The sequence below is a fragment of the Sminthopsis crassicaudata genome, chromosome 3 (genome assembly GCF_048593235.1).
Source record: "Sminthopsis crassicaudata isolate SCR6 chromosome 3, ASM4859323v1, whole genome shotgun sequence".
NCBI lineage: Eukaryota > Metazoa > Chordata > Mammalia > Dasyuromorphia > Dasyuridae > Sminthopsis > Sminthopsis crassicaudata.
The window spans coordinates 468,939,416-468,953,296 of NC_133619.1; the positions used below are offsets into that span (position 1 = coordinate 468,939,416).

General features: G+C 34.2%; 1 protein-coding gene across 7 annotated transcripts in view; it reads left to right on the forward strand.

Moving 5' to 3' along the window:
• The window catches only part of SPART (spartin), an 87,037-nt gene that overhangs the window by 15,468 nt on the left and 57,688 nt on the right, over window positions 1–13,881 (forward strand). For 4 of the 7 annotated variants that reach the window (XM_074303479.1, XM_074303484.1, XM_074303480.1 and 1 more), the window contains exon 4: window positions 6,516–6,677. The exons of the other annotated variants lie outside the window; for them this stretch is intronic. In XM_074303479.1, the coding sequence (XP_074159580.1) occupies window positions 6,516–6,677 (162 nt within the window). The remainder of the gene's footprint in view (window positions 1–6,515; window positions 6,678–13,881) is intronic. 7 annotated transcript variants of the gene reach the window in all.

The window sequence follows — 13,881 nt, forward strand, 5'->3', positions numbered from 1 at the left end:
TGAAGAAAACAGTAAAGAATCTTTTTTTTTAAGCAACAAAAAATTAAATCAAGTAAATGAAAAAGAAGAGAGGGAAGGATTTTAATTAACTACTTAACTGTGAGGGGAAAGAAGAATTAGATAATATATAACATAATAGTATATAGTAATATATATAATAATAATATATATGTATATATAATTAGATATAATAATATATAAGGAAGAAAATTTCCTTTGCTGGCTCATCATCCATGTAATATCCCCATATATATATCCACCTCTAATCTGTCCATATCAATAACTATCAGTTTGACCTCTCAAACTCATCATATCTGTACCTGAATTCATAATTTCCTTCTTCCAAACCTGTCTCTATCAAAAGACAAAATGATTCTTCTAATTACTCAAGTTCACAAAATGTTTTTATTTATTTAGTTTTTTATTTGTCCCCAGTTTCATGTTATAGAACAATTTTTAACATTCATTTTTAATAGTTTTTATTTTCCAGATATATATATGAGAACCTTTTGTTCTAATTTTTCCCCTCCTTCCTCCCTCCCCAGATGGCAGGTTGACCAATACATGTTAAATATGTTAAAGTATAAATTAAATACAATATTAACATTCATTTTTAAAACGTTGAACTCCAGATTCTTTCTTCCTCTATCCTGCCTGATTCAGAAGGTAAGCAATTTGAAATAGGTTATGCCTGTGTAATCATGCAAAACATTTCATGATAGTCATGTTGTAGAAAAAAACCAATAACCAAAAAAAACCCCCAACCTCAAGAAAAATAAAGTTTAAAAAGTAAGCTTGAAGGTATGTGTAGCATTTTTTATCTTTAGACTATTCATATTGCTGAGAATAGCTAAGTCATTCATAGATAATTATCTTACAATATTGCTACTTTGTACACAGTATATTTCACTTTGTGCCAGCTTATAAGAATGTCTCCAGGTTTTTCTGAGATTATGCTATTCATCATTCTTGTAACATTAGAGTATTCCATTATAATCACATACCACAATTTATTCAACCATTTTCCAAATGATGCTCAATTTGTAATGTCCCACAGAGAAGAACTGCTGTATATTTCTACATATAGGTTCTTTGTCTTTTTGATTTTTATCACTTTTTGAATATAAATCTAGTAGTGGTTTTGCTTGGTCAAAGGACACACACAACAGTTTTATAACCTTTGGGCAGAGTTCCAAATTGCTCTACAGAGTGGTTGAATTAGGTAACAACTTCACCAACAGTGCATTAATGTCTCATTTTTCCCATATCCCCTCCAGCATCTGTTGCCTTCCTCCTCTATACCTGAGAATTGTTTTCCAGGTTCTTAAGTTTATTATAAATATTAACTTGTTTTCCTAATGCTATACACAGTCTTTAATTTCCTTTTGATACTGTTTAAGACTGTTCTTTTCTATATATCAAAAAAAAATTTCATTGATGTGCTTTCTTTTTTTCTTTTTCCCTATCACCATCATATCCATCCCTCCCTCCCACCCACCAACAGAGGGTGCTCTATTGTACCAAATAAGTATAGTACCAAACAATTCCACACATTGGCCATCTCAGCAAATATATGTTTCATTCTGAAACTTTACTCTTTCATTTCTTTGCCAAGAGATGGGAAAGCATGATTAGTCTTTTAGAGTTGTGATCAATCAGAACATTGATCAGAGTTCTTAAATCTGTCACAATTGTTTTTCCTTCACAGTATTGTTGTTTTTATTATACAAATGTATTTGGGTAACATCCTGAGGCAAATTTTATGAAAAACAATTCAGAACTATAACTAAAGGTCACTAAACTTTTACACTAAACTTCAACCCAATAATATTCCTACTTGGTCTGTTCACTTTACTTTGCATCAGTTCATGCAAGTCTTCTTTATCTGTGAAAACCCTAGTGTTATTCGATATTTCACATTGCCAGTCTCTCCTAATTCCCAGACCATCAGAGAACCTCTGGTTACTGACTTTTGCAGTGTAAACTAATTCTACTTGGCTGCCTCCTCTGAGGCCTTCAGAGATCTCTCGGCTATGATTTCTTGAATCTTACTTTAATAACCAATAGCACGCTCAAGAACAGCCATGTGCAAACTTATAAAGCCTTTATTATACATGCTCACATAATGCCCTGACTTATTAACTCCTGAGTGAATACCTGGTCTGAAGACCCGCATGTTCACTATCAAGCTCCTTAGTTCTCTTGGCTATCCATCCACCCGGCTCAGCTAGCTCAGGATAAAGAGACTGACCTACTGCTGTGATGGGCTTAAAAAGGATCTGTAAGGTCTCACACACAGCCAATCAGAAAGGAAGCTAACTCCCGTTATGCAGCTATCTTGATATGACAAAAGTCCTGCCCATGGGGCAGTCCCTAGTCACAGAAAATCACTTCTAGGACACTCAAACCTCCTATTGCGCCTGTAGAATTGATAAACTGCTCAGATTCTAATCAGGTTTTTTTTTTTTTCTCTCTAGTTAATTTGTTTTTAATATACATTACTTTATGAATCATGTTGAGAAAAAAATCAGAGCAAAAAGGAAGAACAATGGGAGAAATGAAAAAAAAAGTGAACATAGCATGTGTTGATTTACACTAATTGTGAATCATAGACTTAGGAGACTAAGAACAGTCTCCTTAGTTTTTTTGTTTTTGTTTTTTCTCTGAAGTATTTTCTGTCTAGAGTACATTGGGATTGCTTTGGTTCATTGAACCACTGAGAAGAACTAAATCTTTCATAAGTTGATCATCACACATTCTTGCTCTTATTGTGTACAATGTATTCCTGGTTCTGCTTTTTTTTGCTCAGTATCAGTTCATGTAAACCTTTCCAGGCCTTTCTGAAATCTACTTGGTCATCATTTTTTATAAAACAAAAATATCATATTACCAGTTTATTTAGCCATTTCCCAATTGATTGGCATCTTAATTTTCCAATTCTTTGCTACCACAAAAAGAACTGCTATAAATATTTTTGCACATGTGGGTCCTTTACCCTCTTTTATGATTTCCTTGGGATACAGACCCAGTAATGGCATTGCTGGGTCAAAGAATATGCACAGTTTGATAGCCCTTTGGACATAGTTCCAGAATGGAACTCTCCAGAATGGTTAGATCAGTTTCACAACTCCACCAACAATACATTAGTGTCCCAGGTTTCCTACATCCCCTCCATCATTTATCATTATCTTTTCCTGGTCATCTTAGCCAATCTGAGAAGTGTATAGTGGTACCTCAGAGTTGTTTTAGGATTTAGAGCATTTTTTCATGTGACTACATAGATGGCTTTAATGTCATCATCTAAAAATTGTTCATATCCTTTAACTATTTATTAATTGGGGAACGACTTGTATTCTTATAAATTTTACATAGTTCTTTATGTATTTTAGAAATGAGGCCTTCATCAGAAATACTGACTGTAAAGATTTTTTTCCAGCTTTGACTTCCCTTTTAATTTTATTTCTGTTGGTTTTGTTTGTGCTGAAATGTTTTAATTTAATGTAATCAAAATTGTCCAGCTTGCCTTTCATAGCATTCTCTGGTTCTTTTTTGGTCATAAATTCCTTCCTTCTCCAAAGATCTGATAGGTAAATTACTCTTTGTTCTCCTAATTTGTTTATGGTATCCTCCTTTATGCCCAATCATGTACCCATTTTGACCTTATCCCTTTTAATTTTATTTCTGTTGGTTTTGTTTGTGCAAAAAATGTTTTAATTTAATGTAATCAAAATTGTCCAGTTTGCCTTTCATAGCATTCTCTAGTTCTTGATTGGTTACAAATTCCTTCCTTCTCCAAAGATCTGATAGATAAATTACTCTTTGTTCTCCTAATTTGTTTATGGTATCCTCCCGTTATGCCCAATCATGTACCCATTTTGACCTTATTTTGGTATGGGATGTGATGTAGATCTATGCCAAGTTTCTGACATTATTTTCCAGTTTTCCCAGCAATTTTTGTCAAAATAGTGAGTTCTTATTCCAGAAGCGGGTGTTTGGGGGTTTATCAAATACTAGATTATTATAGGCTTTGATTATTGTGTCTTATCTATTTAATCTATTCCCCTGATCAACCACTTTTTTTTAGCCAATACTAAATGGTTTTGATGACTGCTGCTTTATAGTATAGTTTTAGATTTAGTCCTGCTAAACCACCATTCTTTGTATTTTTTTTTCATTAATTTCCTTTCTTGATCTTTTGTTCTTTCAGATGAATTTTGTTATTATTTTTTCTAGTTCTATAAAATTTTTTTGATTAGTATGGCACTGAAGAAGTAGACCAATTAGGCAAGATTGTCATTTTTATTATATTAGCTCAGTCTACCCATGAGCAGTTGATATTTTTCTAATTTTTTAGATTTGACTTTATTTGTGTGAGAAGTGTTTTGTAATTATGTTCATGTAGTTCCTGGGTTTGTTTTGGCAGGTATTTTACAAGGGGAGGGTTTTATGCAACACCCCCAAGAATTTTATTTTGTATTCAGTTATTTTAAATGGAATTTCTCTTTCTGTACTTTGCTGATGGACTTTATCAATAATATAAAGAAATATATTTGTATGAATTTATTTTATATCCTGCAACTTTGCTAAAGCTGTTGTTTCCAGTAGATTTTTGGATGATTTTCTAGGATTCTCTAAGTATATCATCAAATCATCTGCAGAAAGTGAGAATTTTATTTCCTCATTGCCTATTCTAATTCATTTCTTCTTATTGTTAAAGCCAACATTTATAATTACAATATTGAATGATACTGGTGATAATGGGCATTATCCTTGTTTTACCTCTGATCTTATTCAAAATCCAGCTTTTTCTCCATTATAAATAATTCTTATTGTTGGTTTTAAATAGATACTGCTTATTATTTTAAGGAAAGCTCTCTTTATCCCTATGCTTTCTAGTGTTTTTAATAAGAATGGGTGCTTATCAAAAGCTCTTTCTGCATCTATTGAGATTATAATTTTTGTTGGTTTTGTTATTGATATGGTTGATTATGATAAATAGTTTTCTTAATACTAACCAATCCTGCATATTCCTGGTATAAATCCCATATGGTTGTAGTGTATTGTCCTGCTGATAAATTGCTATAATCTCTTTGCTCTTATTTAAAATTTTGGGGTCAAATATTCATTAGGGAGCTTGGACTGTAATTTTCTTTCTCTGTTTTTGCTTTTCCTGATTTAAGTATCAGTGCCATATTTGTGTCATAGAAGGAATTTAGCAGTAATTTTTCTTTACCTGTTTTTCCAAATAGTTTACTAGTATTGAAATTAATTGTTCTTTAAATGTTTGGTAGAATTCACTTGTGAATCCCATCTGGCTCAGGAAATTTTTTTCTTGGGGAGTTCATTAATGGCTTGTTCCAATTTATGGGACTATTTAATTTATTTCCTCTTCTGTTAATGTGGGTAATTTATATTTTTGTAAAAATTCATCTTAGATTGTCAGACTTGCTGCCATACATTTGAGCCAAATAGCTCATAATTATTGCCATTGGCATTAAGTTTACTATATTAGATGTTACATGACAGAGAAAACAATTGGATTAATATGTAGATAGATTGCTCAAATTCTAATCATATATCAATTAATCAGAAGGAGGTAACTGAAACCTTAGCCTAAATTCACTTAAATTTCTCTTTTCAGTGACACAAATCCTTATTAATATCTTTTCCTTTTTTCTATTTTTCATCTTTATCATGCAGGAAACTGAATAACAAATTTGACTCTTACCTGTAATTTTGTTTTATTCCTTATTTATTGGATTAGTTTATAGCATCATTTAATCTGTTTGGGGGATATATTCTTAGTATTAGGTAGAAACAAATTTTCAAATTTAGATTAGTACCATTTTAGTGTTCTTTTCATGTTGCTATTAAATCTAAAAGATAACATGTTTTAAATGAATAAGTTTTCTGAATTCTAAAGTATATTATGTACCTTAGAATATATTTGAGTAGATCTATTTGAATTTCTAGTATTATTCTCGATGTTGGAGATTGCGCAATTAAAATTTCAAAGTATATAATTTTATTTGTTAAAAAGCTTTCATGAAGTTGTCTTGGGATGAGATTTGTTTTTTAGTTGACTTTATAAAGTTACATGACTGCTCCTAAGGAAGTAATAGTAATACCAGAATTTTGAGGCTTGAACTTTTAGAAACACAGAGAACAAAAACTGTTTGCCAGGCCCAAATAATTTATCATGTAGTAGTCTGTGTATTAGATGATATGAATTTGAAAGCAGTACCTTCTGAGATTATAAGTGAAGCCTTTACAAACTGGTAGAGACATCTAATGCTTGCATTCCATGCTTGAGCCTATCAGAAAAGTAGTTCTATGAATGCATCAAAACCAAAAGAAAAGAAAACAATAAGAACTTTGAGTCCATGAAATGCTTGTTGTCTTACTTTTGACAGTGTGGCACAATTAATTACTAATCAGTGAAAAGGCTAAGAAAATATATACTAGTTAAGAAATTACGTGCTAGTTCGCAGTAAGTTTGATCCTTTATTCTCTAGGCCAGCGGGAACAGGGAAAACAGAGAAGAAATACAAATCCCTGGAGGAATGAGAATACCCTTTGTTCAGTTGAAGGAACAGCCTAGCAAGAATTTGAGGAAATTGGTCCCTTCTGACCAGGGCATTAAGGATGGTGACCAGAAGGAAGGAAGTGGGACAAAAGTAAGTAAATTAAAGGAGTAGGATTGGTCTGCTGTAGAAAAGTTTCCAAGAAAGAGTTGGTTACAAAATATGGAAAAATAAAAACATAATTAAAAGCTGAGAGGAAGAAACATAGGAAACAAGGTAATGAAAGTACTTTGACCTCTGTCCTATGAATCTATTCCCACAGGATGACTGTGCCTTCACAATTACTTTCAGATAATAGTTTCTATGGTAACTACTCTAAGGCAAACAAAATATGAAGTAATGTTACAATTTCAGGAGAGGGAATATTATATTTACTTTTACATTTAGCTTCTCGATGCTCTAAAATTGAGGGAAGGCATAAGGAATTATTTGAGGAATTTAGGCCTATTGCAGTGACACCGTAATTTTCATTAATCTTTGACATTCTCACCTCTATTTACTAAAAAAATAACAGTTCACTTATAATTACAAAGTAATCACTGGCAATTAATTAAAATATCTGACATTTCTTCCTTTCGTTTAAATCTGGTTAAAGCAAAATTAAAATTTTAGGTAAGGCTCTGAATGTCAATAGGAGAAGAACATGGTTTTCCAGATATTTTATAAGATTTTTTTTTTTCCCTTGAGTATTTCTTTCCTTTAAAGTGTTATATTTATGTCTTAAACATATTTTGGTTCAGAAATGGAAGGATTGAGCCTTTAACTGTATCTCTAACTCTATACATATTTTAGGACTATAGACACATTGTCAGGCTGACAGTCCAGTGGGGGTAAAGAGATACTAGCACACACTGGCCTAAGGATGATTATTCTCTTAGACAGTGAAGACAGTCCTACTTCTGTTTAACTTTTTGAGGCTTTTTCTAAGATAAATTATATACCTTTTTTTAGATTAATTTTGGTTAGCTGAAGTTACAAAATAAAAAAGGGAGGAAGGGCACTTTTTCTGTCTCTTAATAAGGAGGTAGTATACAGGAAAGTTGTTGGAATACATGGGAGAGCTGCTGAAATATATGGGAGCCACCTGCCAGTGGTTGCTGGAAATCCAACCCAGACCTGCAGAATGGATCTCCTCTTGTGAGAGGATGATACAAAGAAACTGAGAGGTAGTTGCTGTTGTTCTCTGACTTCTCCACTGAGAGGCCATTGCATTGTCTCACCTCTCTCCTCTTCCCTCTGCCTCCAATTTATCTCAGTTCTAGGCCGTATTGCTTTTTCAGCAAAGGCTGCCCTGCAACTCCTTCAGATGTTATGATCCCCAGCTGTGGAGGCTCTTGGGAATTGGCCTGTCCCTTAACAATTACCCGTTTTTTTGTTTTTTTCCTGTTATTTCCCCCCCACAGCATGGTCTGCACACTGAGGAATGCAAGCAGCACTATCACTTCTGGATGGTTGTAGCAGGTGTTGATCGAGGCAAACTTTCAAATGGAGAAGAGGACTACAGTCAGAACAGGGATTTAAGTCTCTCATCAGTCTCCTGGCTCAGCCCTTTGACATGTTGGCCCATTTAATTACCCCTACTAAAAAAGTCTTTTGGCCCATTTAATTACCCCGACTAAAAAAGTCTTAACGGGACTCTTCTTCTTTAACTCTGGAAGGATCCTTCTCAGGAACAGCTTGGTTCTTCTTGCAATTCTTCTTCTACTCCACGTTCAGGTGCCATAATGTAGTGTTCTTGTTGGTTTTTCTGAAGGTCTCTGGACCAGCCTTCTTTTCAGTTGAGTAATCACCATGAGAATTGCCAGGGATAAAGTCCAAATTCTTTATTGTCCCCTTGCCTGGGAATGTACAGCTTTCAGACCCTCCTTGGTCTCAGTGGGGGAATTGTAGGAGGCCAGCCACCACAGTGGTGTGAGATAAAGTGAATGAGTCTGGCTGAGTTTCTCTCAGCTTATGTGTTCTACACTGAGTATAAACCAATCATTATATCACTAGAAAACCATCATTTGTTGTAAGATTAAATCATACTGAACTTAGAGAACTATCAGTCACCATACTAAACTAGATAACCATTGTCTTATCAATTCCACTGAGTTAATACCTTGTAAGAATCCTTGTTTTAAGTACAGAGTTCTGGCCCATAAAAGAAAGTGAAAAGTTTTGTATAATAAAAATAACCATTATAATTCATTTCCCTTTTTTATGTATTAAATCTGTCTGAGTCTCTACTATTTAAAACAAAATTTAATTTTTCCATAGTTTTATAAATCCTGGCTCCCTTCTTTCTCTGAAAAGCTATGAAAGTTCACAGTAAAATATTTGCTTTTAATAAAGTAAAATGTTATCAACAAATGATAAACACTTCTGAAGGGCTCCCAGAGCTGGGGAAGAATTCAATCTTTGAACAAAGGGAAATAGTAAAACTTTTTAATGATCCAAAGACACATTTTTTTGGAAGAGTTTGGGAGATTTCCTATTTTTACAAAGGAAAACAAAGTAAAAATTTTTATAGCTAGATGCTTTTTCTTTTATGTACCTGATCTTGTTTATAAAAACATTTATGAACTTATCATCTGCTTTTAAAATTAGCAATTTGCTGAACATTTTAAGTATTAAAAAATGTAGCTTCTATCCCTTACATCCACCTGTATCCCAGGAGTTTGCTCTATTATATTGTTGGGTATTTTGTTTCTTATTTTATAAGTATTATTGAAGGGTGGGAACCAGATCTCTTTTAGACTGCTAGAAGACTGTGCATGCACACATATATTAAAAAAGTTTATTTGCACATTTTTGTATTCAAGGTATGTATTATATAAAATGCTTTCAGTATTATACTTGGAAGCATTTATTGAAGTTGTATGGGGATTATTTACTATTTTGTGATGGTCAGGCTATCTGGTGGCACAATTACTGAATAGAAGAGTGACAAGGAAAGCTTTTGTTTTTTGTGATCTCAGAAGAAAATCATACAACAAAGCTTTTTTTGTTGCTTTGAGTTGTAGGCAAAAAAATAAATGGATATAGGCTGCTAATACACTTCCACACAAAGTAGAATAGAATTTGTTTAGGGGTGTGTGTGTGTGTGTGTGTGTGTGTGTGTGTGTGTGTCATGTGAAAGACAGATGATAAAGGTAAAGATAAACTGTGGGGGGAGTGCAGGGGCAGGGGGTTGCAGGGGCACCCCCTAATGTAGGAGGAATGTGGAGTTTGGGATAGATTTTAAATTCAGTAAATTTTATGAGGGGCGGAGCCAAGATGGCGAAGAAGCCACACCTGAGAATCTGAGCTCCTCTTACCTCATTACCAATTTTTAAAACCAGCTTCAAAAATAGCACTAGACTGGTAAAACCCACAAAGATTGGAAGTACAACAACTTACCAGTGGAAGATAATCTGGAATATCACCAGAAAAGGTTTGTCCTGAGTGGCGGGAATAGACCAGCTCAGGGGAGGGATAGAAATGGGAGCAGGGCGGCCTCTGCAGTTGGAATGTTTACATAGAGCTCTCTGCCATAGCCTGACTGCTTTGCTTTGGTTGCAGAGTAGTGGACCAGCAGAAAAATTAGAGCCTGGGGTAGTGGATATACTGAGGGATGCCAGAGCCTTAGAGGATCTGACTGAGCCCACCCAGGACCAGAAGTGACTCAGCTCAGACCATAACACAGCAGTCACACACAGCAGGGGCACAGCCCAGGGCAGCCTCTCATCTGCACAGTGAGGGGCTTAGCCTAGGTAATGGAATTTCCCCAGCTTGACTGTGCTGCCCAGGCAGAGACACTTCCTGTGCGGTGAGAGATAGGGAGTCTGCTAATACTCAAAGCAGGTGTTTGGGGGGGGGAGCAGTGATACTTTTGCTGCTTAACCTCTAGCCCCAAGGCTAATCCTCACAGGGGGGCTCTTCACAGGGCACTTACACAACCCAGCCAGTGATACCTACACCCACTCACTTCTGTGTGAAGCTCTTCCCAGAGCCCTCCCGCAGCTCAGGCCGTTCCTTGCAGCACATTAAAGGACAAATATTATTCATATAGCCATCCTTGCTCTGCAGAGAAAGCTGGTAATCTCCTTGCCCTGAAGGCTATAAAAAAAAAAAAGAGTAAAAAAATGAAAATGATTGATAGCTTCTATACAAGAAAGAGAGCGGGTTTTCAATCCCAAGGAGACTTAATAGCAAACAGCCTCCAGAAAATAACCCAAATAATGCTTCTCCTAGAAGAGACTATTAAAAAATCTCAAAAGAGAGAAGAAAAATGGTGAAAACAAAGAGAAGCTATGCAAGAGAGTAACAACCTCCTGAAATGTGAATTGGAAAAGGTAAAGAATTCCCAAGAAAGTAGGATTTGTGAATTGGAAAAAGAAAATAACTCACTAAAAAAAAAAACAAATTTAGTGAAATGGAAAAAAAAATTCCATAGAGCAAAACAACTCATTTAAAAACTTAATTGGACATATACAAAAAGTAAGAAAAAGCTAATGAAAATAACTCATTAAAAATCAGAACTGAACAAATAGAAATGAATGCTTCATTGAGACACCAAGAATCAGTCAAGCAAAACCAAAAAAAAAAAAAAAAAAAAAAAAAAAAAATGAAAATCTGGAGAAAATTATTAAATATCTACTTGGCAAAACAACAGACCTGGAAAATAGATGTAGGAGAGATAATCTGAGGATTATTGGATTTCCTAAAAATTATGATGAAAAAAAGAGCCTAGATACAATTTTACAGGAAATCATCAAAGAGAACTGTCCAGAGCTAATAGAACCAGAAGGTAAAATAGATATTGAAGGAATTCATCAAACACCTTCTGAAAAAGACCCTAAAAAACCCCCAAAACTCCACAGAACATTGTGGGCAAATTTCAGAACTATCAGACTAAGGAAAAAAAATATTACAAGCAGCCAGGAAAAAACAATTCAAATACCCAGGTGCCACAATAAGGGTCACTCAAGATCTGGCTGCTTCTACATTAAAGGATCGAAGGGCCTGGAATCTGATACTTTGAAAGGCAAAAGAACTTGGAATGCAGCCAAGAATAAACTACCCAGATGAACTCCATTTGTTTCTTTCTTTTCTTTTTTTTTTTTTTTTTTTGAGGCTGGGGTTAAGTGACTTGCCCAGGGTCACACAGCTAGGAAGTGTTAAGTGTCTGAGACCAGATTTGAACTCGGATCCTTCTGAATTCAAGGCTGGTGCTCTATCACTGTGCCACCTAGCTACCCCCGAACTCCATTTGTTTCTAAGGAAAAAAACCAGATCTAATCAACAAATTTGATCTCCCAATCATAGGATTAAAGAGAAGCAGAAAAAAAGGAAATTTTATAAGGAAGATTTTTAAGGATTAAAGGACCAAGTAATATTGATGTTTAAATTTTTTCACCTCATATTTATAATAAATTAACATGGTGAAGATGTATCCTAAAAAACTAAGATAAAAAATCAGTAGAGGCTGTATGACACAGTGAATTGGATAGAGAATTGGCCTTGGATTTAAGAAACCTTAGATCAGGTCCTGTCTCTGATACTATAAAGTCACTAAACTGCATTGGTACAGGGAATTTTTTCAGGTGAGAGTTCTATTTAAGAACAAAATCCATTCCCCAAAAGATATAGTCAGTTTTCAAATTCAGAAACATAATGATATAATGAAATATTCCCAATCACCAAAAAATAATAAACATGCAAGTTAAAACAACTATTCCACATGAAATGGGGGAAAATAATTATTGTACTGATTCTGAGAGAGGACAAAGAAGATGTTAAGAGTTATCCAACCATTCTGGAAAACAATTTGAAACGACCCCAAAAGTCTATCTGATTCCTTTTTAATTTAACAATATAACTAACAGATATATTTTCCAAAGAAGTCAAATACAAAAGCCAAAGACCTATAAATACCAAAAAAATTTGTAGTAGCATCTTTTTGTTGTAACGAACTAAACAGAATGGGTGTCCATCAATTGAGAATGACTGAACAAAATTATGGCATGTGAATATAATAGACTAGTATTATGCTAGATGAAATGATAAATATGATAAATTCAGAGAAATTTGGAAATACTAGTAAGTAATAAAGAATAAAGTGAATAGGACCAGATGAAGAATTTATATAAGGACAACAATAACTTAAAGGAAAAAATGACTCTGAAAGACTTCAGACCTCTGGCAACTATAGTGGCAAATGATGACTTTAAAAAACTGATGATAAAATGTTCCTTTTGCCTCTTGCTAAAGAAGTAATGGTATAGTGATACAGGTTGAGACATTCATTTAGTGGAAAAGTGAGTTAGAAAGCAGTTAAGATACAACTATAAACTGTTCTGAGTATACATTGGAAAACAATTTGAAATTATGACTGAAAAGCTATGAATCTGTGCATACTCTTTGACCCAGTGATACTACTACTAGGGCTCTACCCCCCTCAAAAAAGAACCAAAGCATGTGTGCACAATGAGGTAAGCTTGAAGTTGGAAAAGAAGAGAATAAGATAAAAATTACCTATAAAGCACTTTTACTGACCATAAAGTTGTTAGCAAAGAATTATCTTTATTTTTGCTGAGACAATTGGAGTTAAGTGACTTCCCCAAGGTCACACAACCAAAAAAGTGTTAGTTTCTGAAACCAGATTTGAACTCGGGTCATCCTGACTTCAGGACTGGTGCTCTATCCACTGTGCCACCTAGTTGCCCCAAGAATTATCTTTTTAATTAAAAAAAAAAAACCTAACATTTTACAGGTCTTGCTTTATGGCAGCAAGATATATGAGACAATACTAATTCCAGAAAACTAAAAATGAGCAAGATGAGAATGTTGAGAAAAGGGTGTGTGGTGGGTGTGAACAATCTGCAATACATAACCAAAGAAGCATTCCAAAAAACAACAAAAGTGAAGGATATGTCATTGAGGATTTACATGACAGAAAAAAAGATAAGCTGGTTACATAGCAATGATGACATTTGTTTATAGACAGAATATCCACTGATATTAATTCTCAGGAGAAAGTGAAGGTGGACCTCTTGTGGTTGACATTTAGGGAGAAAATATAATTCACAGAGATGATAAGGCATTGGAGGTAACTTCTGAATTAATGAGATTAGATCTATTTGAGTATTTAAGGTTGGTGGGAAATAGAATGGCATTTCTTTAGCTAAATAAGATCTTCCCAAAAGATTTATTAATGAAATGGGAGGAGACCAGCAGATTTGCTATCATTTCTACAGTTTTTTATTCTCATCATCACTGAGAGTAGAAACTCTTAATACTATATGTAAAGTATAAAGAAGTAAAAATGTCACCT